Here is a 27782-nt window from a genome sequence, read left to right as displayed (position 1 = left end):
ATTCACATTTATTCCAATGACAACCGGTGCACTTTGGTTTTGAGGGTAAATACCTATTGCCTCAATGCTTATTGTGTTTACTCCCTTGAAGACTTCTGCAAGGAACAACCAATATTCAGAATGTATCTCAGACACCTCTGATGGAAGTGTTCCAGGACCAAAAGATAAACTGAAGTGACAACAAATGATTATGCAGAGACAGGAAGGAGGTTCCAATGATCACGCGTACTAAGTTCCTAGCCATTGTATTGGTTCTTAGAGTAATCAGCAATGTGAGAGATGCCCTGCCTCCTTACTTCTTTTGACAGGGCCTAAGAGTCAATGCTACTGTCTACTCAGAAGACCATGGTCATCCAACTGAGAAGACCATGGTCATCCGACAAGACTCTGCACTGTCCCATGAGGTTAGGACAACCCAAGCATGGATGAATGCCAATCTCCATGATCCTGTTCTCCCAGACACATGGACCTCTAACTCATCAGACCTCAATCTACTGGACTATTATGTATGGGGTGTAGTCAAGAGAGAGGTCAATCAACACTCCCGTAACACCATACAATCTCTCAAGCCTGCCAAAAGCAGCACTGTGTCAAAAATCTATAAAAGTTATCTGGTTCGGGCATGTCAATGCTTTTGAGCTCATACTGAAATAGCCATTGATGCTAATGATAGATTCATTGCAATGTGTGTGTGTGCTGGCTTTCTACAGAGATTCCATTTACCAAATTTCAGTCTCAAACTATTGGATGAGTCAGAAGCTACAGCAGAAGACACTGGCACAAGGTGCTGTGTGTTAGGATTCAACTCAGAACAATGTAGTTGCAAAGCAGACTTCTTAAAGACAGGTGGATGAAAAGAAATTTTTTCAGTGGGTCATCATGCATCAGTAAGGAGAAGGTTTAACCTAGCTTGCAACCAGACACACTTCTAATGGCTAAAAGATCCACTTACGTGTCTTATATCTTCTACCTGTTTCAGTCATTGGACAACATCTAAGCAGGGATAAGCACAAACACACACGCACACATTTATATACAATTTCAGTCTACCAACTTCACTCCCAAAGTATTGGGGCTCTAGTAGAAGACAGCTGCCCCAAGGTTCCATGCAGTGTGACTGAACTTGTAGTTACAAAGCAAGTTTCTTAACCACACCCCATGCCTGCACTTTGTATTAATATTTAAGTTTAATATTTGACAACCCTTATCAATGCAAAAGCAACTCATGAGAACTTGGTATCTGCTCATTGGAGCATGAAATGGAAGACGTAGATGAGCTGGCAAATACTTTTCCAGAAATGTAAAAATTCTTGCAAGATGTTGCTAATTATTTGAAATTGCTAACTAAAATGTTATCATCTACTTTGATTATCTCTCTTCAAGAGAGTTTTGCTGATCTCTCTTGGTCAGTGGTTTGTCATAAATCGTAAAATTATGGTATTATGACACAAGTGAGTCTTTGAGGAAACAGATGACTGATGGTAGCTCTAATTATTTCTGAAAGGCACAGATCCTAAATTGTAAACAATCTAATTACCAAGGATGCTGTTGCATGAGCTTAAATAACTCATTCGTTTTTTTTCTTTTATTCTTTTACTTGTTTCAGTCATTTGACTGCGACCATGCTGGAGCACCGCCTTTAGTCGAGCAAATCGACCCCAGGACTTATTCTTTGTAAGCCTAGTACTTATTCTATCGGTCTCTTTTGCTGGACTGCTAAGTTATGGGGACGTAAACACACCAGCATTGCATATCAAGCAATGTTGGGGGGAGAAACATAGACACACAAATACATACACATATATATACATACATGCATATATACATACATGCATATATACATACATATATATATATATATATATATATATATATATATATATATATATATATATATATAGCAATAAGAAAATGGAGGGGAATATGAGATACTCATCAACTTGCAGACACTGTACTCTGTTAATTAATTAATTAATTAATTAATCCGTTTATTTTTACAAACACATATGACACACTATGTCATACACATACATATATACGATGGGCTTCTTTCAGTTTCCGTCTACCAAATCCACTCACAAGGCTTTGGTCGGTCCAAGGTATTGTTGAACTATATTGTAGAGGTATTGCTGAACTAAAGAATAGAATGTAGGATAACTTCCCAGAAAACATTAAAAAAAGTATCGCTGTGTGGTTAAAAAACTTGCTTTACAACAACATCATTTCAGGTTCAGTCTCATCGCAGGGTGCTTGGGCAAGTGCCATCTACTATAGCTTTGGGTGGACCAAGGTTTTGTGAGAGAATTTGGTAGATGGAAACTGTGCAGAAGCTCCCCACCACTTGACAACCAATGTTGTTTAGTTTACATCACCATAATTTAGCAGTTTGCCAAAAGAGATCAAGGGAATACTAAACTTAAAAAATAAAAAAAACAAGTACTGTGGCTAATTTGTTCAACTTAACCCTTCAAGTCAGTGCCCAGCATAGTTGGAATGTGATGAGTGAAACAATAAAAAGCTAGATTACTTTGGGTGAGTGAGGAGAAGTATTAAGGCATGCACACACACACACACACACACAAATGATGGCTTCATTGAACACAGAAAAAAAAGACAAAAGAATTAAACAAAATTTCATGAGTATATTTAAGTAGACTTTATACATTTCAATTAATTTTCTATAATAATGATAATTATTTTGGAGTGATCTAGTAAAATATCTTAAACATTATACATTGTTATATAAAGTGGTTTTGACCAACTGAATTCTTGCAATAGTTTCCCTGTTTTAATAAAGTTATGATTTAGATTTAAATATGGACACTCAAATATGGATGGGCTCAGGTGAGATGATGTTAAAAAGATTGCCATAGACAATTCTTTTTTACTATTTTTACATCATATAAAGAAAAAGTTATATTGAAAAATAGAAAAACTGAAAAACAAATATCAATAATTTAGTTTCCAATTTTCAAACACATCTAATGTTATTCAATTTTCGCCTCTTTTGAACTTTTTTCCTTTCAGCTCCTGTGTTAACCTCTTTTTAATCTATAACACAATTTCACAAGATTTGTCCAATGGAAAACAGGGATGCAAATATTAATTTGAATACTAGCCCTTTAGATATGGCAATTTATATAATCCACAAACTGCATTTAGTAATTGGCTTATTAAAATAAATTAATAATTAAATGACTAAAACAGCTTTAGTAGAGTAATTAGATTTGCTTAGAAAGGCAATCATCTAATTTCTTCTACTCCATGTGTTCATAGAGGCCATTTTGTACTGTATGTGCAGTAAGCACTCATCAAATATGTAAAGCAGCCAATCTTTTCATGCAGGCTCATATTTTCTGTCCAATGAATTATATTTGCCTCATTTCTCTAAATATTTCAATAAATTTGTTGCCAACAAGTCATCATGGCTTACCTGTCATTTATCTATGCCAAGTTCTGTTAGCATCCACCCAAAGAGAAAGTAACAAAAAGTTAGAGAGAGAGAGTGAAAGAAGAAGAAAAGGGCAGAGGACTCTCTTAAAGGCCACTTTAGATCACAAAATCCTTAGTAAAGTAGTTGATTATTACTTAAGAATAACCTTTAAATATGGCATCTCAGGTTCCAAGTGCTGGCACGAAACCCAACTACATCTTACCTAGAATTAGCTTTGTTTAAACGCTGTCACTGTCGGCCATTTCTAACTTTTGCTCCATCAATTTGAGATTTTTAGAATTATTCCATTCCAGTGATTTTTCTTTGCTCTTGAAATGGCTAATAACGAAACTGTTTTTTTACAATATTAAATTCTCTGGTGAACATAGCAAGCCACTAACAAAGGTTTTATCTTATTTCTTTCTTGCCCACAAGGGGCTAAACATAGAGGGGACAAACAAGGACAGACGAATGGATTAAGTCGATTACATTGACCTCAGTGCATAACTGGTACTTAATTTATCGACCCCGAAAGGATGAAAGGCAAAGTCGATCTCGGCGGAATTTGAACTCAGACGAAATACTGCTAAGCATTTCGCCCGATATGCTAATGTTTCTGCCAGCTCCCTGCTGTAAAGGTTTTATCGTATAACATATGACACATATCTTGAGGTCTTCAACTACTATATCTGTTAAACCAGCTGCTCTTCTTATCTTCATTTAACTTCGCTTCTCTAACCATGCTAACCTTGATAGTTGGTCCCCTATTCATATGACTTGGGATAGTCCTTTTATCATTCAAGGTGTACTCCTTGATGTGGTGTGGTGGCTTCTGTGCCTCAGTGGCCCAGATCGCTATTCCTATGGAGTGCAAGCTCATAGTAGTGCATCCCATGCTGCATAGACCAAAAGATAAAGGTCAGGCTGACATGGACTAACTTCTCATGGGTAAAAATGAGTTTGCATAGGGCCAACAAACCCTACTTAGAATAAAAAATTCAAAGTTACAGAAACATTAATGATAATTCAAAACCAACTGTACCTGAAAGAGAAGGGTCTTCCTTCAGGGAACTTATATGAAGCAGTGCGACTAAATCAAAAAGGAAACTGTAAAGAAAAGCAAGGATCTTGTGGAAGAGAAGTAGAAAAGACAGCCCAGAATGGAGAACAACAGAGGAAAGTGGTTGATGGCCTATGCTCCGTAAGGCTTAAGTAAATTAACCTTACTAGTCAACACAAACATCACATTGAGAAGAGAAACAAAGAAAAACCTTTGTGTTTCTCTATTGTTTCAGATACACTTCTTGATAACATCCTGATTCCTTACAAATTCACAGAAAATGACAGACTTTGCAATTCAGAACATTTCACATTTTTTATGTGAAATGTTTGTACAGTAAGTTAACCTCCCACAATTGTACTTTTGCATCCAGCAGCAAAATTTGATATCACTACTTGCGACTGATTAATTTCCATTCTCAAGGCTCTGTCTACTTTTTGTCATTTAACAACAGAACACACCACCTGGCTTCGGTTCAGCTTGCAGAGTTTGGTCTTGACTCAGCTGTTCTAGATCTGATAATTCTCTATTCCCTGTTCAATGATGTCATAAGCACCAAAGTAAAATCTTTTCTTATAAGAAACTTGACAAAAGGATCTTTCTACTTTGATATTTTCTTTCTCCTAGTGGATTTTGGTTTTTTGTGCCTGTCTTATCCTTCATCTAAAACCACTGAACTAGCAATTACTTGGGATTTTAATTTTACAATTTCTATTTTGACTAATCCTCCCCTCATTTCATTAATTTTAGAGAAAGCAAGTTATTAAAGACATCTCTATATGATCACTCAACCTGCTAGAAATAGCAGCAAAATTTCCCTATTATTATACCCAAACACCACTACTGCAGCTGTTTGGTTGGAGGAATTGTCAAAGTCTGAGTCAGCTCTATTGCAGTCTCCAGGCCAGGCTTCTTTCTGGTTTGAGGATATCTTGCTCCCTCTTACCAGTTTCAGAGGTCTTTAACAGGGTGTCTGCAATGCCTAACTAAAAAGATTTTTAGAAAACCCTCATAAAGAAAACAAACAAACAAAAAAATGAACTAAAAGACAAAAGAGAAAAAGAATGAAAGTTCCTCTTCTTTTCTTTCTTCATCATCATCGTTTAACGTCCGCTTTCCATGCTAGCATGGGTTGGATGATTTGACTGAGGACTGGTGAACCAGATGGCTACACCAGGCTCCAATCTGATTTGGCAGAGTTTCTACAGCTGGATGCCCTTCCTAACGCCAACCACTCCGAGAGTGTAGTGGGTGCTTTTACGTGTCACCCGCACGAAGGCCAGTCAGGCGGTACTGGCAACGGCCACGCTCAAAATGGTGTATTTTAAGTGCCACCTGCACAGGAGCCAGTCCAGCAGCACTGGTGAATTCTCTTCTGTTGGAATACAGCTATAACCGGTTTAATTAAACATAGATGCATCAACTTCATTGCAGGGGTTACACTTTGCTGAAAATTAAGCTTTTAATGTGGAGCAAGATTCAGAATTATTTCTAATTTAATTTTCAAACTATTCATGAAATCTTGGAATTGATGCAAACTTATTAATTATTCCGGAATGACTTAATTTATGAAGTTTTTCTCCCATTCTAAGAAGCATAACATGCTTAAAGATTAACAATAAAACCACAAAGCTGAACTAGTTGAAATGGCTGAACCAAGAAGACATAACAACAAGCTTTCATCTCCAACCCAGCCATTAAAGATTAGGATTATAACTTTAGGGGTTTTCAAACAATAAATAAAAATAAAGTAAAAATTTGAAAAATGTTTCACATATTCTTCCATAAAATATCTAGTTGATCATGAAACCAGAGGATCGTTATTAGTATCATGAAACCAGAGGATCGTTATTAGTATCATGAAACCAGAGGATCGTTATTAGTATCATGAAACTAGAGGATCGTTATTAGTATCATGAAACCAGAGGATCGTTATTAGTATCATGAAACCAGAGGATCGTTATTAGTATCATGAAACCAGAGGAACGTTATTAGTATCATGAAACCAGAGGATCGTTATTAGTATCATGAAACTAGAGGATCGTTATTAGTATCATGAAACCAGAGGATCGTTATTAGTATCATGAAACCAGAGGATCGTTATTAGTATCATGAAACCAGAGGATCGTTATTAGTATCATGAAACTAGAGGATCGTTATTAGTATCATGAAACCAGAGGATCGTTATTAGTATCATGAAACCAGAGGATCGTTATTAGTATCATGAAACCAGAGGAACGTTATTAGTATCATGAAACCAGAGGATCGTTATTAGTATCATGAAACTAGAGGATCGTTATTAGTATCATGAAACCAGAGGATCGTTATTAGTATGATGAAACCAGAGGATCGTTATTAGTATCATGAAACCAGAGGATCGTTATTAGTATCATGAAACTAGAGGATCGTTATTAGTATCATGAAACCAGAGGATCGTTATTAGTATCATGAAACCAGAGGATCGTTATTAGTATCATGAAACCAGAGGATCGTTATTAGTATCATGAAACTAGAGGATTGTTATTAGTATCATGAAACCAGAGGATCGTTATTAGTATCATAAAACCAGAGGATCGTTATTAGTATCATGAAACTAGAGGATCGTTATTAGTATCATGAAACCAGAGGATCGTTATTAGTATCATGAAACCAGAGGATCGTTATTAGTATCATGAAACCAGAGGATCGTTATTAGTATCATGAAACCAGAGGATCGTTATTAGTATCATGAAACCAGAGGATCGTTATTAGTATCATGAAACTAGAGGATCGTTATTAGTATCATGAAACCAGAGGATCGTTATTACTATCAGGAAACCAGAGGATCGTTATTAGTATCATGAAACTAGAGGATCGTTATTAGTATCATGAAACTAGAGGATCGTTATTAGTATCATGAAACCAGAGGATCGTTATTAGTATCATGAAACCAGAGGATCGTTATTAGTATCAGGAAACCAGAGGATCGTTATTAGTATCATGAAACTAGAGGATCGTTATTAGTATCATGAAACTAGATGATCGTTATTAGTATCATGAAACCAGAGGATCGCTATTAGTATCATGAAACTAGAGGATCATTATTAGCATCATGAAACTAGAGGATCGTTATTAGTATCATGAAACCAGAGGATCGTTATTAGTATCATGAAACCAGAGGATCGTTATTAGTATCATGAAACCAGAGGAACGTTATTAGTATCATGAAACCAGAGGATCGTTATTAGTATCATGAAACTAGAGGATCGTTATTAGTATCATGAAACCAGAGGATCGTTATTAGTATCATGAAACCAGAGGATCGTTATTAGTATCATGAAACCAGAGGATCGTTATTAGTATCATGAAACTAGAGGATCGTTATTAGTATCATGAAACCAGAGGATCGTTATTAGTATCATGAAACCAGAGGATCGTTATTAGTATCATGAAACCAGAGGATCGTTATTAGTATCATGAAACTAGAGGATCGTTATTAGTATCATGAAACTAGAGGATCGTTATTAGTATCATGAAACCAGAGGATCGTTATTAGTATCATGAAACCAGAGGATCGTTATTAGTATCATGAAACCAGAGGATCGTTATTAGTATCATGAAACTAGAGGATCGTTATTAGTATCATGAAACCAGAGGATCGTTATTAGTATCATGAAACCAGAGGATCGTTATTAGTATCAGGAAACCAGAGGATCGTTATTAGTATCATGAAACTAGAGGATCGTTATTAGTATCATGAAACTAGAGGATCGTTATTAGTATCATGAAACCAGAGGATCGTTATTAGTATCATGAAACCAGAGGATCGTTATTAGTATCATGAAACCAGAGGATCGTTATTAGTATCATGAAACCAGAGGATCGTTATTAGTATCAGGAAACCAGAGGATCGTTATTAGTATCATGAAACTAGAGGATCGTTATTAGTATCATGAAACTAGAGGATCGTTATTAGTATCATGAAACCAGAGGATCGTTATTAGTATCATGAAACTAGAGGATCGTTATTAGCATCATGAAACTAGAGGATCGTTATTAGTATCATGAAACCAGAGGATCGTTATTAGTATCATGAAACCAGAGGATCGTTATTAGTATCATGAAACCAGAGGAACGTTATTAGTATCATGAAACCTGAGGATCGTTATTAGTATCTTGAAACTAGAGGATCGTTATTAGTATCATGAAACCAGAGGATCGTTATTAGTATCATGAAACCAGAGGATCGTTATTAGTATCATGAAACCAGAGGATCGTTATTAGTATCATGAAACTAGAGGATCGTTATTAGTATCATGAAACCAGAGGATCGTTATTAGTATCATGAAACCAGAGGATCGTTATTAGTATCATGAAACCAGAGGATCGTTATTAGTATCATGAAACTAGAGGATCGTTATTAGTATCATGAAACTAGAGGATCGTTATTAGTATCATGAAACTAGAGGATCGTTATTAGTATCATGAAACCAGAGGATCGTTATTAGTATCATGAAACCAGAGGATCGTTATTAGTATCATGAAACCAGAGGATCGTTATTAGTATCATTAAACTAGAGGATCGTTATTAGTATCATGAAACCAGAGGATCGTTATTAGTATCATGAAACCAGAGGATCGTTATTAGTATCAGGAAACCAGAGGATCATTATTAGTATCATGAAACTAGAGGATCGTTATTAGTATCATGAAACTAGAGGATCGTTATTAGTATCATGAAACCAGAGGATCGTTATTAGTATCATGAAACCAGAGGATCGTTATTAGTATCATGAAACCAGAGGATCGTTATTAGTATCATGAAACCAGAGGATCGTTATTAGTATCATGAAACCAGAGGAACGTTATTAGTATCATGAAACTAGAGGATCGTTATTAGTATCATGAAACTAGAGGATCGTTATTAGTATCATGAAACCAGAGGATCGTTATTAGTATCATGAAACTAGAGGATCGTTATTAGTATCATGAAACCAGAGGATCGTTATTAGTATCATGAAACTAGAGGATCGTTATTAGTATCATGAAACTAGAGGATCGTTATTAGTATCATGAAACCAGAGGATCGTTATTAGTATCATGAAACTAGAGGATCGTTATTAGTATCATGAAACTAGAGGATCGTTATTAGTATCATGAAACCAGAGGATCGTTATTAGTATCATGAAACTAGAGGATCGTTATTAGTATCATGAAACTAGAGGATCGTTATTAGTATCATGAAACTAGAGGATCGTTATTAGTATCATGAAACCAGGGGATCGTTATTAGTATCATGAAACCAGAGGATCATTATTAGTATCATGAAACCAGAGGATCGTTATTAGTATCATGAAACTAGAGGATCGTTATTAGTATCATGAAACCAGAGGATCGTTATTAGTATCATGAAACCAGAGGATCGTTATTAGTATCATGAAACCAGAGGATCGTTATTAGTATCATGAAACCAGAGGATCGTTATTAGTATCATGAAACCAGAGGAACGTTATTAGTATCATGAAACCAGAGGATCGTTATTAGTATCATGAAACCAGAGGATCGTTATTAGTATCATGAAACCAGAGGATCGTTATTAGTATCATGAAATCAGAGGATCGTTATTAGTATCATGAAACTAGAGGATCGTTATTAGTATCATGAAACCAGAGGATCGTTATTAGTATCATGAAACCAGAGGATCGTTATTAGTATCATGAAACCAGAGGATCGTTATTAGTATCATGAAACCAGAGGATCGTTATTAGTATCATGAAACCAGAGGATCGTTATTAGTATCATGAAACCAGAGGATCGTTATTAGTATCATGAAACTAGAGGATCGTTATTAGTATCATGAAACCAGAGGATCGTAATTAGTATCATGAAACCAGAGGATCGTTATTAGTATCAGGAAACCAGAGGATCGTTATTAGTATCATGAAACTAGAGGATCGTTATTAGTATCATGAAACTAGAGGATCGTTATTAGTATCATGAAACCAGAGGATCGTTATTAGTATCATGAAACCAGAGGATCGTTATTAGTATCATGAAACCAGAGGATCGTTATTAGTATCATGAAACCAGAGGATCGTTATTAGTATCATGAAACCAGAGGAACGTTATTAGTATCATGAAACTAGAGGATCGTTATTAGTATCATGAAACTAGAGGATCGTTATTAGTATCATGAAACCAGAGGATCGTTATTAGTATCATGAAACTAGAGGATCGTTATTAGTATCATGAAACCAGAGGATCGTTATTAGTATCATGAAACTAGAGGATCGTTATTAGTATCATGAAACTAGAGGATCGTTATTAGTATCATGAAACCAGAGGATCGTTATTAGTATCGTGAAACCAGAGGATCGTTATTAGTATCATGAAACTAGAGGATCGTTATTAGTATCATGAAACTAGAGGATCGTTATTAGTATCATGAAACCAGAGGATCGTTATTAGTATCATGAAACTAGAGGATCGTTATTAGTATCATGAAACTAGAGGATCGTTATTAGTATCATGAAACCAGAGGATCGTTATTAGTATCATGAAACTAGAGGATCGTTATTAGTATCATGAAACTAGAGGATCGTTATTAGTATCATGAAACCAGAGGATCGTTATTAGTATCATGAAACTAGAGGATCGTTATTAGTATCATGAAACTAGAGGATCGTTATTAGTATCATGAAACTAGAGGATCGTTATTAGTATCATGAAACCAGAGGATCGTTATTAGTATCATGAAACCAGAGGATCGTTATTAGAATCATGAAACCAGAGGATCGTTATTAGTATCATGAAACTAGAGGATCGTTATTAGTATCATGAAACCAGAGGATCGTTATTAGTATCATGAAACCAGAGGATCGTTATTAGTATCATGAAACCAGAGGATCGTTATTAGTATCATGAAACCAGAGGATCGTTATTAGTATCATGAAACCAGAGGAACGTTATTAGTATCATGAAAACAGAGGATCGTTATTAGTATCATGAAACTAGAGGATCGTTATTAGTATCATGAAACCAGAGGATCGTTATTAGTATCATGAAACCAGAGGATCGTTATTAGTATCATGAAACCAGAGGATCGTTATTAGTATCATGAAACTAGAGGATCGTTATTAGTATCATGAAACTAGAGGATCGTTATTAGTATCATGAAACCAGAGGATCGTTATTAGTATCATGAAACCAGAGGATCGTTATTAGTATCATGAAACTAGAGGATCGTTATTAGTATCATGAAACTAGAGGATCGTTATTAGTATCATGAAACCAGAGGATCGTTATTAGTATCATGAAACCAGAGGATCGTTATTAGTATCATGAAACTAGAGGATCGTTATTAGTATCATGAAACTAGAGGATCGTTATTAGTATCATGAAACCAGAGGATCATTATTAGTATCATGAAACTAGAGGATCGTTATTAGTATCATGAACCCAGAGGATCGTTATTAGTATCATGAAACCAGAGGATCGTTATTAGTATCATGAAACCAGAGGATCGTTATTAGTATCATGAAACCAGAGGATCGTTATTAGTATCATGAAACCAGAGGATCGTTATTAGTATCATGAAACTAGAGGATCGTTATTAGTATCATGAAACCAGAGGATCGTTATTAGTATCATGAAACCAGAGGATCGTTATTAGTATCATGAAACTAGAGGATCGTTATTAGTATCATGAAACTAGAAGATCGTTATTAGTATCATGAAACCAGAGGATCGTTATTAGTATCATGAAACTAGAGGATCGTTATTAGTATCATGAAACTAGAGGATCGTTATTAGTATCATGAAACCAGAGGATCATTATTAGTATCATGAAACTAGAGGATCGTTATTAGTATCATGAAACTAGAAGATCGTTATTAGTATCATGAAACCAGAGGATCGTTATTAGTATCATGAAACTAGAGGATCGTTATTAGTATCATGAAACTAGAGGATCGTTATTAGTATCATGAAACCAGAGGATCTTTTTAGTATCATGAAACTAGAGGATCGTTATTAGTATCATGAAACCAGAGGATCATTATTAGTATCATGAAACTAGAGGATCGTTATTAGTATCATGAAACTAGAGGATCGTTATTAGTATCATGAAACCAGAGGATCGTTATTAGTATCATGAAACTAGAGGATCGTTATTAGTATCATGAAACCAGAGGATCATTATTAGTATCATGAAACTAGAGGATCGTTATTAGTATCATGAAACTAGAGGATCATTATTAGTATCATGAAACTAGAGGATCATTATTAGTATCATGAAACTAGAGGATCATTATTAGTATCATGAAACCAGAGGATCGTTATTAGTATCATGAAACTAGAGGATCGTTATTAGTATCATGAAACTAGAGGATCGTTATTAGTATCATGAAACCAGAGGATCATTATTAGTATCATGAAACTAGAGGATCGTTATTAGTATCATGAAACTAGAGGATCGTTATTAGTATCATGAAACTAGAGGATCGTTATTAGTATCATGAAACCAGAGGATCGTTATTAGTATCATGAAACTAGAGGATCGTTATTAGTATCATGAAACTAGAGGATCGTTATTAGTATCATGAAACCAGAGGATCATTATTAGTATCATGAAACTAGAGGATCGTTATTAGTATCATGAAACTAGAGGATCGTTATTAGTATCATGAAACCAGAGGATCGTTATTAGTATCATGAAACTAGAGGATCGTTATTAGTATCATGAAACTAGAGGATCGTTATTAGTATCATGAAACTAGAGGATCGTTATTAGTATCATGAAACTAGAGGATCGTTATTAGTATCATGAAACTAGAGGATCGTTATTAGTATCACGAAACCAGAGGATCGTTATTAGTATCATGAAACCAGAGGATCATTATTAGTATCATGAAACTAGAGGATCGTTATTAGTATCATGAAACTAGAGGATCGTTATTAGTATCATGAAACTAGAGGATCGTTATTAGTATCATGAAACTAGAGGATCGTTATTAGTATCATGAAACCAGAGGATCATTATTAGTATCATGAAACCAGAGGATCATTATTAGTATCATGAAACTAGAGGATCGTTATTAGTATCATGAAACTAGAGGATCGTTATTAGTATCATGAAACTAGAGGATCGTTATTAGTATCATGAAACCAGAGGATCATTATTAGTATCATGAAACTAGAGGATCGTTATTAGTATCATGAAACTAGAGGATCGTTATTAGTATCATGAAACTAGAAGATCGTTATTAGTATCATGAAACCAGAGGATCGTTATTAGTATCATGAAACTAGAGGATCGTTATTAGTATCATGAAACTAGAGGATCGTTATTAGTATCATGAAACCAGAGGATCTTTTTAGTATCATGAAACTAGAGGATCGTTATTAGTATCATGAAACCAGAGGATCATTATTAGTATCATGAAACTAGAGGATCGTTATTAGTATCATGAAACTAGAGGATCGTTATTAGTATCATGAAACCAGAGGATCGTTATTAGTATCATGAAACTAGAGGATCGTTATTAGTATCATGAAACCAGAGGATCATTATTAGTATCATGAAACTAGAGGATCGTTATTAGTATCATGAAACTAGAGGATCATTATTAGTATCATGAAACTAGAGGATCATTATTAGTATCATGAAACTAGAGGATCATTATTAGTATCATGAAACCAGAGGATCGTTATTAGTATCATGAAACTAGAGGATCGTTATTAGTATCATGAAACTAGAGGATCGTTATTAGTATCATGAAACCAGAGGATCATTATTAGTATCATGAAACTAGAGGATCGTTATTAGTATCATGAAACTAGAGGATCGTTATTAGTATCATGAAACTAGAGGATCGTTATTAGTATCATGAAACCAGAGGATCGTTATTAGTATCATGAAACTAGAGGATCGTTATTAGTATCATGAAACTAGAGGATCGTTATTAGTATCATGAAACCAGAGGATCATTATTAGTATCATGAAACTAGAGGATCGTTATTAGTATCATGAAACTAGAGGATCGTTATTAGTATCATGAAACCAGAGGATCGTTATTAGTATCATGAAACTAGAGGATCGTTATTAGTATCATGAAACTAGAGGATCGTTATTAGTATCATGAAACTAGAGGATCGTTATTAGTATCATGAAACTAGAGGATCGTTATTAGTATCATGAAACTAGAGGATCGTTATTAGTATCATGAAACCAGAGGATCGTTATTAGTATCATGAAACCAGAGGATCATTATTAGTATCATGAAACTAGAGGATCGTTATTAGTATCATGAAACTAGAGGATCGTTATTAGTATCATGAAACTAGAGGATCGTTATTAGTATCATGAAACTAGAGGATCGTTATTAGTATCATGAAACTAGAGGATCGTTATTAGTATCATGAAACCAGAGGATCATTATTAGTATCATGAAACCAGAGGATCGTTATTAGTATCATGAAACTAGAGGATCGTTATTAGTATCATGAAACCAGAGGATCATTATTAGTATCATGAAACTAGAGGATCGTTATTAGTATCATGAAACTAGAGGATCGTTATTAGTATCATGAAACCAGAGGATCGTTATTAGTATCATGAAACTAGAGGATCGTTATTAGCATCATGAAACCAGAGGATCGTTATTAGTATCATGAAACTAGAGGATCGTTATTAGTATCATGAAACTAGAGGATCGTTATTAGTATCATGAAACCAGAGGATCATTATTAGTATCATGAAACTAGAGGATCGTTATTAGTAGCATGAAACTAGAGGATCATTATTAGTATCATGAAACTAGAGGATCGTTATTAGTATCATGAAACTAGAGGATCGTTATTAGTATCATGAAACTAGAGGATCGTTATTAGTATCATGAAACTAGAGGATCGTTATTAGTATCATGAAACCAGAGGATCGTTATTAGTATCATGAAACTAGAGGATCGTTATTAGTATCATGAAACCAGAGGATCATTATTAGTATCATGAAACTAGAGGATCGTTATTAGTATCATGAAACTAGAGGATCATTATTAGTATCATGAAACTAGAGGATCGTTATTAGTATCATGAAACTAGAGGATCGTTATTAGTATCATGAAACCAGAGGATCATTATTAGTATCATGAAACTAGAGGATCGTTATTAGTATCATGAAACTAGAGGATCATTATTAGTATCATGAAACTAGAGGATCGTTATTAGTATCATGAAACTAGAGGATCGTTATTAGTATCATGAAACTAGAGGATCGTTATTAGTATCATGAAACTAGAGGATCGTTATTAGTATCATGAAACCAGAGGATCGTTATTAGTATCATGAAACCAGAGGATCATTATTAGTATCATGAAACTAGAGGATCGTTATTAGTATCATGAACCTAGAGGATCTTTATTAGTATCATGAAACTTGAGGATCATTATTAGTATCATGAAACTAGAGGATCGTTATTAGTATCATGAAACTAGAGGATCGTTATTAGTATCATGAAACCAGAGGATCGTTATTAGTATCATGAAACCAGAGGATCGTTATTAGTATCATGAAACCAGAGGATCATTATTAGTATCATGAAACCCGAGGATCATTATTAGTATCATGAAACTAGAGGATCGTTATTAGTATCATGAAACTAGAGGATCGTTATTAGTATCATGAAACCAGAGGATCGTTATTAGTATCATGAAACCAGAGGATCGTTATTAGTATCATGAAACCAGAGGATCGTTATTAGTATCATGAAACCAGAGGATCGTTATTAGTATCATGAAACCAGAGGATCGTTATTAGTATCATGAAACCAGAGGATCGTTATTAGTATCATGAAACTAGATGATCGTTATTAGTATCATGAAACCAGAGGATCGTTATTAGTATCATGAAACCCAGAGGATCGTTATTAGTATCATGAAACCAGAGGATCATTATTAGTATCATGAAACCAGAGGATCGTTATTAGTATCATGAAACCAGAGGATCGTTATTAGTATCATGAAACCAGAGGATCGTTATTAGTATCATGAAACCAGAGGATCGTTATTAGTATCATGAAACCAGAGGATCGTTATTAGTATCATGAAACCAGAGGATCGTTATTAGTATCATGAAACCAGAGGATCGTTATTAGTATCATGAAACCAGAGGATCGTTATTAGTATCATGAAACCAGAGGATCGTTATTAGTATCATGAAACCAGAGGATCGTTATTAGTATCATGAAACCAGAGGATCGTTATTAGTATCATGAAACTAGAGGATCATTATTAGTATCATGAAACCAGAGGATCGTTATTAATATCATGAAACCAGAGGATCGTTATTAGTATCATGAAACCAGAGGATCGTTATTAGTATCATGAAACCAGAGGATCGTTATTAGTATCATGAAACCAGAGGATCGTTATTAGTATCATGAAACTAGAGGATCGTTATTAGTATCATGAAACTAGAGGATCATTATTAGTATCATGAAACTAGAGGATCGTTATTAGTATCATGAAACTAGAGGATCGTTATTAGTATCATGAAACTAGAGGATCGTTATTAGTATCATGAAACCAGAGGATCATTATTAGTATCATGAAACTAGAGGATCGTTATTAGTATCATGAAACTAGAGGATCATTATTAGTATCATGAAACTAGAGGATCGTTATTAGTATCATGAAACTAGAGGATCGTTATTAGTATCATGAAACTAGAGGATCGTTATTAGTATCATGAAACTAGAGGATCGTTATTAGTATCATGAAACCAGAGGATCGTTATTAGTATCATGAAACCAGAGGATCGTTATTAGTATCATGAAACTAGAGGATCGTTATTAGTATCATGAAACTAGAGGATCATTATTAGTATCATGAAACTTGAGGATCATTATTAGTATCATGAAACTAGAGGATCGTTATTAGTATCATGAAACTAGAGGATCGTTATTAGTATCATGAAACCAGAGGATCGTTATTAGTATCATGAAACCAGAGGATCGTTATTAGTATCATGAAACCAGAGGATCATTATTAGTATCATGAAACCCGAGGATCATTATTAGTATCATGAAACTAGAGGATCGTTATTAGTATCATGAAACTAGAGGATCGTTATTAGTATCATGAAACCAGAGGATCGTTATTAGTATCATGAAACCAGAGGATCGTTATTAGTATCATGAAACCAGAGGATCGTTATTAGTATCATGAAACCAGAGGATCGTTATTAGTATCATGAAACCAGAGGATCGTTATTAGTATCATGAAACTAGATGATCGTTATTAGTATCATGAAACCAGAGGATCGTTATTAGTATCATGAAACCCAGAGGATCGTTATTAGTATCATGAAACCAGAGGATCATTATTAGTATCATGAAACCAGAGGATCGTTATTAGTATCATGAAACCAGAGGATCGTTATTAGTATCATGAAACCAGAGGATCGTTATTAGTATCATGAAACCAGAGGATCGTTATTAGTATCATGAAACCAGAGGATCGTTATTAGTATCATGAAACCAGAGGATCGTTATTAGTATCATGAAACCAGAGGATCGTTATTAGTATCATGAAACCAGAGGATCGTTATTAGTATCATGAAACCAGAGGATCGTTATTAGTATCATGAAACCAGAGGATCGTTATTAGTATCATGAAACCAGAGGATCGTTATTAGTATCATGAAACCAGAGGATCGTTATTAGTATCATGAAACTAGAGGATCATTATTAGTATCATGAAACCAGAGGATCGTTATTAATATCATGAAACCAGAGGATCGTTATTAGTATCATGAAACCAGAGGATCGTTATTAGTATCATGAAACCAGAGGATCGTTATTAGTATCATGAAACCAGAGGATCGTTATTAGTATCATGAAACTAGAGGATCGTTATTAGTATCATGAAACCAGAGGATCGTTATTAGTATCATGAAACCAGAGGATCGTTATTAGTATCATGAAACCAGAGGATCGTTATTAGTATCATGAAACCAGAGGATCGTTATTAGTATCATGAAACCAGAGGATCATTATTAGTATCATGAAACCAGAGGATCATTATTAGTATCATGAAACTAGAGGATCGTTATTAGTATCATGAAACCAGAGGATCGTTATTAGTATCATGAAACCAGAGGATCGTTATTAGTATCATGAAACCAGAGGATCGTTATTAGTATCATGAAACCAGAGGATCGTTATTAGTATCATGAAACTAGAGGATCATTATTAGTATCATGAAACTAGAGGATCGTTATTAGTATCATGAAACTAGAGGATCGTTATTAGTATCATGAAACTAGAGGATCGTTATTAGTATCATGAAACTAGAGGATCGTTATTAGTATCATGAAACCAGAGGATCGTTATTAGTATCATGAAACCAGAGGATCATTATTAGTATCATGAAACTAGAGGATCGTTATTAGTATCATGAAACTAGAGGATCATTATTAGTATCATGAAACTTGAGGATCATTATTAGTATCATGAAACTAGAGGATCGTTATTAGTATCATGAAACTAGAGGATCGTTATTAGTATCATGAAACCAGAGGATCGTTATTAGTATCATGAAACCAGAGGATCGTTATTAGTATCATGAAACCAGAGGATCATTATTAGTCTCATGAAACCCGAGGATCATTATTAGTATCATGAAACTAGAGGATCGTTATTAGTATCATGAAACTAGAGGATCGTTATTAGTATCATGAAACCAGAGGATCGTTATTAGTATCATGAAACCAGAGGATCGTTATTAGTATCATGAAACCAGAGGATCGTTATTAGTATCATGAAACCAGAGGATCGTTATTAGTATCATGAAACCAGAGAATCGTTATTAGTATCATGAAACTAGATGATCGTTATTAGTATCATGAAACCAGAGGATCGTTATTAGTATCATGAAACCCAGAGGATCGTTATTAGTATCATGAAACCAGAGGATCATTATTAGTATCATGAAACCAGAGGATCGTTATTAGTATCATGAAACCAGAGGATCGTTATTAGTATCATGAAACCAGAGGATCGTTATTAGTATCATGAAACCAGAGGATCGTTATTAGTATCATGAAACCAGAGGATTGTTATTAGTATCATGAAACCAGAGGATCGTTATTAGTATCATGAAACCAGAGGATCGTTATTAGTATCATGAAACCAGAGGATCGTTATTAGTATCATGAAACCAGAGGATCGTTATTAGTATCATGAAACCAGAGGATCGTTATTAGTATCATGAAACCAGAGGATCGTTATTAGTATCATGAAACCAGAGGATCGTTATTAGTATCATGAAACTAGAGGATCATTATTAGTATCATGAAACCAGAGGATCGTTATTAATATCATGAAACCAGAGGATCGTTATTAGTATCATGAAACCAGAGGATCGTTATTAGTATCATGAAACCAGAGGATCGTTATTAGTATCATGAAACCAGAGGATCGTTATTAGTATCATGAAACCAGAGGATCGTTATTAGTATCATGAAACCAGAGGATCGTTATTAGTATCATGAAACCAGAGGATCGTTATTAGTATCATGAAACCAGAGGATCGTTATTAGTATCATGAAACCAGAGGATCGTTATTAGTATCATGAAACCAGAGGATCATTATTAGTCTCATGAAACCCGAGGATCATTATTAGTATCATGAAACTAGAGGATCGTTATTAGTATCATGAAACTAGAGGATCGTTATTAGTATCATGAAACCAGAGGATCGTTATTAGTATCATGAAACCAGAGGATCGTTATTAGTATCATGAAACCAGAGGATCGTTATTAGTATCATGAAACCAGAGGATCGTTATTAGTATCATGAAACCAGAGAATCGTTATTAGTATCATGAAACTAGATGATCGTTATTAGTATCATGAAACCAGAGGATCGTTATTAGTATCATGAAACCCAGAGGATCGTTATTAGTATCATGAAACCAGAGGATCATTATTAGTATCATGAAACCAGAGGATCGTTATTAGTATCATGAAACCAGAGGATCGTTATTAGTATCATGAAACCAGAGGATCGTTATTAGTATCATGAAACCAGAGGATCGTTATTAGTATCATGAAACCAGAGGATTGTTATTAGTATCATGAAACCAGAGGATCGTTATTAGTATCATGAAACCAGAGGATCGTTATTAGTATCATGAAACCAGAGGATCGTTATTAGTATCATGAAACCAGAGGATCGTTATTAGTATCATGAAACCAGAGGATCGTTATTAGTATCATGAAACCAGAGGATCGTTATTAGTATCATGAAACTAGAGGATCATTATTAGTATCATGAAACCAGAGGATCGTTATTAATATCATGAAACCAGAGGATCGTTATTAGTATCATGAAACCAGAGGATCGTTATTAGTATCATGAAACCAGAGGATCGTTATTAGTATCATGAAACCAGAGGATCGTTATTAGTATCATGAAACCAGAGGATCGTTATTAGTATCATGAAACCAGAGGATCGTTATTAGTATCATGAAACCAGAGGATCGTTATTAGTATCATGAAACCAGAGGATCGTTATTAGTATCATGAAACCAGAGGATCGTTATTAGTATCATGAAACCAGAGGATCATTATTAGTATCATGAAACCAGAGGATCGTTATTAGTATCATGTATAACACAACTAGAGATTTACTTCACTCTATCAATTCCCAAGCAAGCATTGACATAGGTTTTTGTTTTGTTTTTATATAATGTATAAGTTTGATTTATCTGCAGGAATATTTGGTTTATTTTCTTTAGTGACATGATCTGGCAGTGAATAGAGCTGCTGTTGGCATTATCATGCAGTTTTTCTTAAAAATAAGAAAGAAACAGAAATTTTTTTTTTGCGGGTGGCGGGGACTTCCTGCTCTTCAATATACATTATGTATTCATTTCTGAATTCAATACCTATAAATGCAACTCTCTCAGAATAATAGACACTGTGGAAAAAAAGCATTATATTGGATAGAATGAGGTGAAGTTCTTCAAGACCCAGAAACAGAAAGAAAAAAAAAAAAGGGGGTAAGAGAGAGTGAGAGAAAGAGAAGCAAAAAAAACAAACAGATATACAGATTTCAGAACAGATAAGTCAACTAAACAAGAAGCAGCAGAACAACAACAACAACAACAGCAATATATTATTCTCACTGCCATGACACCTTCGCAGGTGTCCAGTGCTTAGAAAAACAGACATTTTTTTCTAAAATAAAATATTAGAATAAAAAAAGAATAAACAGTATTTTCTGTTGGGACAAAGAATAAAAAAAAAATTCGTTCCTTGACCTTAAGAGAAGAACATAACAGCAGAACAGTCAACTGCATCAATTTCTGTGTGTGTATATATATATATATATATATATATACATATATATATATCTATAAGGGAAATATACTTGCATAGCAAGTGACCTGATCTGAGATAGTGTGATGGAATGAAAGCAATTGCAGCGTGGAAGGTGTTTATAAGCCATTTAAGAAACACATAAAAACCATTAGATTCCCTTCAACATTTAAATTTAATTTGTGTCAAAATATTTTCGTCGCTTTCAGACCGCGACCTGTTCACTGACAAAATTCTGTGCTGCATCTGAGAAAGTAACAGTTTGTTCATGATATATATGTATGTGTGTGTACATGTGTGTGCGTATGCATCTGTGTACATACGTGTGCATGTTTGCATGCTTATACGCATGTATGTATGTATGTATGTATGTACTTATGGATGTACGTGAGTAATAGGGTAAGTGTGAAGACGTGTTTGTGTGTGTGTACATGTGAACGTATGTTTATGTACTGATATGTGTGTGTCCAAGTTGTATATATGACTGTTACTTTGTTGAAGGTTGTATACACACACATATACATATATGTAGACACACACACATATATGTGTGTCTGTGTGCATTTGTCCCTCTCACCACCGTCTAACGGTGAATGGACACAACATCTTAGATACATATATGCACATATATAACCTTGCTTATACACATATACAAGTACACACAATCATATTGACACTCACACACACTCACAAATATACGGATAATCTTAAAGTATACACACATATACGCTTATCCATCACTACATATATACACACACATACACATATACAAATATATATGACACTAATACAAGGATAACGGTTAAAATTCAAATATGCATTTTTTATTGTTTTTGTTTTTTTTATTATAATCTTTTTTTACACATACACATACCACACATAGATATATCTACACATACACATACGTGCATGCATATACATACTCATACAGTCACATACACACACATACATCTACACATACGTACATACATATCAAACTATATACGCTCATACGGTTATATATAACTACATATATGTCTGTATTATGCATCTCAACATGTATGTAGGGAATGGAATTCCACATGTAAAAGAGAGAGGAGGGTGATTATAGAGGTGTACTCCCGAGTGGAATCTGGATGTTACCCCACTCGCATTTACGGTTGAGAGAGGGTTTGTATTCCTGTATACAGACAGCTTCAGTGACTTGTCTCAGCATTGCATCAGTGGGATGTGTGGATAAGATATTTAAATTAAGTCTCCCTAACGAGCCCTTGTGGCAGTCTACAGCATGCTGGTAGAAGAAGGAGTTTGGTTTCTTTTCAATGCAGTTGTCCAGGTGTTCTTTGAGCCTATCATTGATACTCCTAGAAGTCTCACCAATGTATGACTCTGGGTTAGTCGCGCAAGCTCCTTCTTGGCACTTGATCTGGTAGGACATACTGCACAATTATTTTGACAGATGATTCTATCAAACAGATATGATCTACATAATACAGATTTGATAGTCCTACCTGTCTTTTCTACAACTTTGATCTTAAGGCCAGTTGTGTGCAGGATTTTCTTGAATGCCTTACTTAATACGTTCTTAGGTGTAGCATCAACAAACATTACACTGTCAAACTTCTTGTTATCATACCAAGTATCGTTCTTATTTCTTTTGATGGCCTCCCCCTCTAACCTATTCCAGAACTTGTTGCGGTACAGGGGCCATATACCGTTTTCAGCATCTCTTAGGATGCGTTCGAATTTTGTTATCGCTCCATTGTACACCCTGATTCTATAATGCTGTGTGTATCCGGAACGTTGCATTCAGAATATATGGTGCTGGATGTGTTGTTGTCGTTGTTGTGGTTGGCATAGTGGGGATACATTCCTCATTACACCAACTAAGTCTGCTACGAGGATGTTGATCTTGGCAGTACTTGACATCGCAGAGTCACTACGGGTTACCCGTGGTTCAGCCACAGGTTTAGAGTAGTGTGAGTGGAGTAGACAGAGTTGAACAGTTCCGTCAATTCTAGTATTTTCTCTCCAGAGCTCAGTATCTAGGACGGGTAACTGTTACTGGGGTGTTTAGAGCGGTAGTCTACGGTAGCCGTTCTACTGCTGCTATGGATAGGGTCAGCCATGTGTTGTATAGCTGTCATCACCTGTTCCTCATTTAGGGGAGTGTTCATATCTGTATGTGTATCTGTATTATTATTACATTTCACGACGAGGTTAATGTGGTCGACGTATCGAGAGTACATGGCTAAGTGGATGTTACGGGTCGCAAAGCACTGTTTAAAATGTTTGTCCCCCATACCATGAAGAGGTTAGCAACATCACCGGCGATCCCTACTCCAATAGCACCGCCTTCCACTTGTTTATATGGTGGTGAGAGGGACAAACGCACACACACATATATATGTGTGTGTGTCTACATATATGTATATGTGTGTGTATACAACCTTCAACAAAGTAACAGTCATATATACAACTTGGACACACACATATCAGTACATAAACATACGTTCACATGTACACACACACAAACACGTCTTCACACTTACCCTATTACTCACGTACATCCATAAGTACATACATGCATACTTTACACACATACATGTGTATAGGCATGCACACATGCAAACGCATGTACACAGATGCATACACACACACATACATACATATATACATACATACATACATACACACGTACATACATACATACAGACATACACACACACACACACACACATACGTACATATATATCATGAACTAAATGTTACTTTCTCAGATGCAGCACAGAATTTTGTCAGTGAACAGGTCGCAGTCTGAAAGCGACGAAAATATTTTGACAAATTAAATTTAAATGTTGAAGTGAATCTAACGGTTTTTGTGTGTTATTTTAAATGGCTTATAAACACCTTCCACGCTGCAATTGTTATATATATATATATATATATATATATATATGTGTGTGTGTGTGTAGCTTTGCTGCTTATTTTAACAAGATGAGAACTCTGAACAAAGGGGGTTAAAATTATGATAATGTAAATAAAAATGACATTCTACTAATTACTTTCTGTTTCTGGTTATTATTTCCAGTGGCCTAAGTTGGATGATAAATAAGGAAGAGGATTTTAGTAAAGTAAGATCTACTAACCTTTTCCCGAACGGCTGAAATTAGAAAGAAAAATAGACATTTAACATTACTTGGGATCATTTATTTTTTTCTGTTTGCAATGTATTCACAAATATATTTGATACTACACCTGTGCATTTCATACATACATACATACATAGCATGGAACACAGATGTTAAATGATGATGATGACGATGAAGATATATATATATATGTATTTTATGAAGAATATTAATAAATGGAGCAAAACGCATATAATCAATAAGTTCCTTTAATTCCTACATATGTTTCAAAATATATGTGCACTCTACTCCAAAGAAATAAGAGCTGCTGGAATTGCACATAAATTCATCTTCAGGGAACCAACATACAAAAAGCAAGACTTATGCTAAATGTTAAGGTTACGTGTGGGTTATAACATTTTATAGTAAAGTAAGTGACCGTTAGAAACAAGGACGCTGGTTTACAGGGCATTATTAAGGGAGAGAGGCTATGAACGCTATACTAAAAGTTTAAATTTGAGGAAGGCAAAATGGAGGGCCAAACTAAAAACCAGAAAAGGAGGAAGGGAGAGGATCCAATGAATTCATTATATTTTCTAACTCCTTATTTAAACAAACTGAGGTAAAACTAAGTGGAGAATGTAAATATAATAAATAAAAATTAAACACCCATAGTATTGTATCATATTAATATACGGTTATGAACCTAAATAAATGGTGACGTAATGTACAAAACTATCATGTGATGAAATAATAAACATGTTCACAAGGAATAGATCGAAAAAATGTAAGTGAAGTTACCCAGTGAATGCAGATTTACTGGGAAAGATTTGCTGAACCAAGGAAGGGGAAAAGTAAAAACAACTGGCGTTGGAGTCTGATGTAATTATTATTTAAGATAATATTTTAATGATATTATTCTTGTTATTGTTATAATAAATATTAAAAAGATAAATTTAAAATAATGATAATTACTATTATTGTTATTGCCAAGGTAAAAGGTAAATGCTAAGCTGGGTGATTGTAGGCAGATGAGAGAGAATGTCATGGTGAAAAAAATAATAATAATAATAACTAAAATAAGTAAGAAGGATGAAACTATCGATAAGAACTATATATGTATTTTATATATACTCATATGTTTATATATTCTTTTACTTGTTTCAGTCATTTCACTGTGGCCATGCTGGAGCACTGCCTTAAAGAGTTTTAGTCAATGAAATCAACCCCAGGACTTATTGTAAGTATAGCACTTATTCTCTCAGTCTCTTTGCCAAACTGCTAACTTATTGGGACATCAATGCACCAACATCAGTCGACAAGCGATGGTGGTGGTGGGGAGACAAACACATTAGATTTTGTCTGTAAGATTGCAGACTCATCAGCAGTCATTATTCCATTGTCAAATGGTTTGGCTAAATCCAGGCTGTCAGCATATAGAGTTACCATATAGATTTAAGGCTGAGTTAGCGAAATGCTAATCTGAAAATTACCAAGAAATGACGTAAAAAGCTTTGTGCAATATAAAACCGAAAAGGAGAAATTCAATTGTCACTAAATGTGACTGAGGGTGCTGGGTCGTACCTATATTGCTAGAAATAAGAGTTAAAACCCTTACAACTTCAAGGAAACACATTTTCATACTGACAAGGGGGATTAATGCCCCAATACTTATTTCTAACAATACAGGTACTAACCAGCACCATCAGTCACATTTAGTGATGAGTGAATTTCTCCTTTGTGGATTTACATTGTGTATAGCTGTCTATGTTATTTTCTAATGTATATATATATATATATATATATACATACACACACACATACACACATCCACTACACACTCACACATATATACATGTGAAAAAGAAGCACACTCTAAAATATTAGAGCAGTAATATATTTTTAGGAAGTTGATTGTTATCGCCATTCATATATATATATATATATATATATATATATATATATATATATAAATATTTCATATAAGTTAAAATTAAAATTTATGTGTTGGTATGTTCCTAGAAGTATGTCATAAAGCATGTTGTGTAGTTTCCCACCTGAGAGGCAGTGATTCTGGATGTGTCGAAAAGATTGTTGTGATGAATAAAGTTTTAACTACATTCCATCTTCTGTGTCTATTCTTTCTATTTTATATACATTCTTTTACTTGTTTCATTATACAAACATACAAACATACATATATATATATATATATATATATATATATACATTCCTTGCGAACCTTCATTTGTAAGTTGAACTTACGAAGCATCAGTTGTGGTGTGGAAGAGAGACAATTGCGCTGGTATGGTCATGTAGCGAGAATGGATGAGGATAGCTGTGTGAAAAAGTGCCACACCCTAACAGTTGAGGGAACCTGTGGAAGAGGTAGGCCCAGGAAGACCCGGGATGAGGTGGTGAGGCACGACCTTCGAACAGTGGGCCTCACCGAGGCGATAACTTCTGACCAAGACTTCTGGAAATATGCTGTGCGTGAGAAGACCCGGCAAGCCAAGTGAGACCTAAATCTAAGGCCTCAGCCAGTCCACTTATGCGTACCTTCCTTCATTGGACACAAAACTCCACTTCCGAAGACCTGTTGAGGCAAGTGAAATCGAAATCGAAATAAATTCGACAACTGGCACCCATGCCAACGTTGTCTCCTTCATTGGACACAAAACTCAGCTTGTGAAGACTTGTTGAAGTAAGCGAAAGCGAAACCGTCATGGCACCTGTGCCAGATGGCATGTGTAAAGACATTTGAGCGAGATCGTTGCCAGTGCCGCTGAACTGGCTCCTGTGTGGGTGGCACGTAAAAT

At 34.9% G+C, this 27782-nt stretch overlaps 1 protein-coding gene across 1 annotated transcript in view; it reads right to left on the bottom strand.

Annotated features, from left to right (window-relative positions):
• LOC106876489 (tRNA (guanine(6)-N(2))-methyltransferase THUMP3) overlaps positions 1 to 27782 on the bottom strand; it is a 1026994-nt gene that overhangs the window by 13599 nt on the left and 985613 nt on the right. The window contains exon 7 of the mRNA XM_052970899.2: positions 24982 to 24995. Within this exon, the coding sequence (XP_052826859.1) occupies positions 24982 to 24995 (14 nt within the window). The remainder of the gene's footprint in view (positions 1 to 24981; positions 24996 to 27782) is intronic.

Source organism: Octopus bimaculoides, chromosome 9 (assembly GCF_046866305.1).
Source record: "Octopus bimaculoides isolate indiv1 chromosome 9, ASM4686630v1, whole genome shotgun sequence".
In the NCBI taxonomy this organism is placed as follows: Eukaryota; Metazoa; Mollusca; class Cephalopoda; order Octopoda; family Octopodidae; genus Octopus; species Octopus bimaculoides.
Note: the sequence above shows the minus strand (reverse complement) of the source record. Positions and strands in the feature narration are given on the sequence as shown.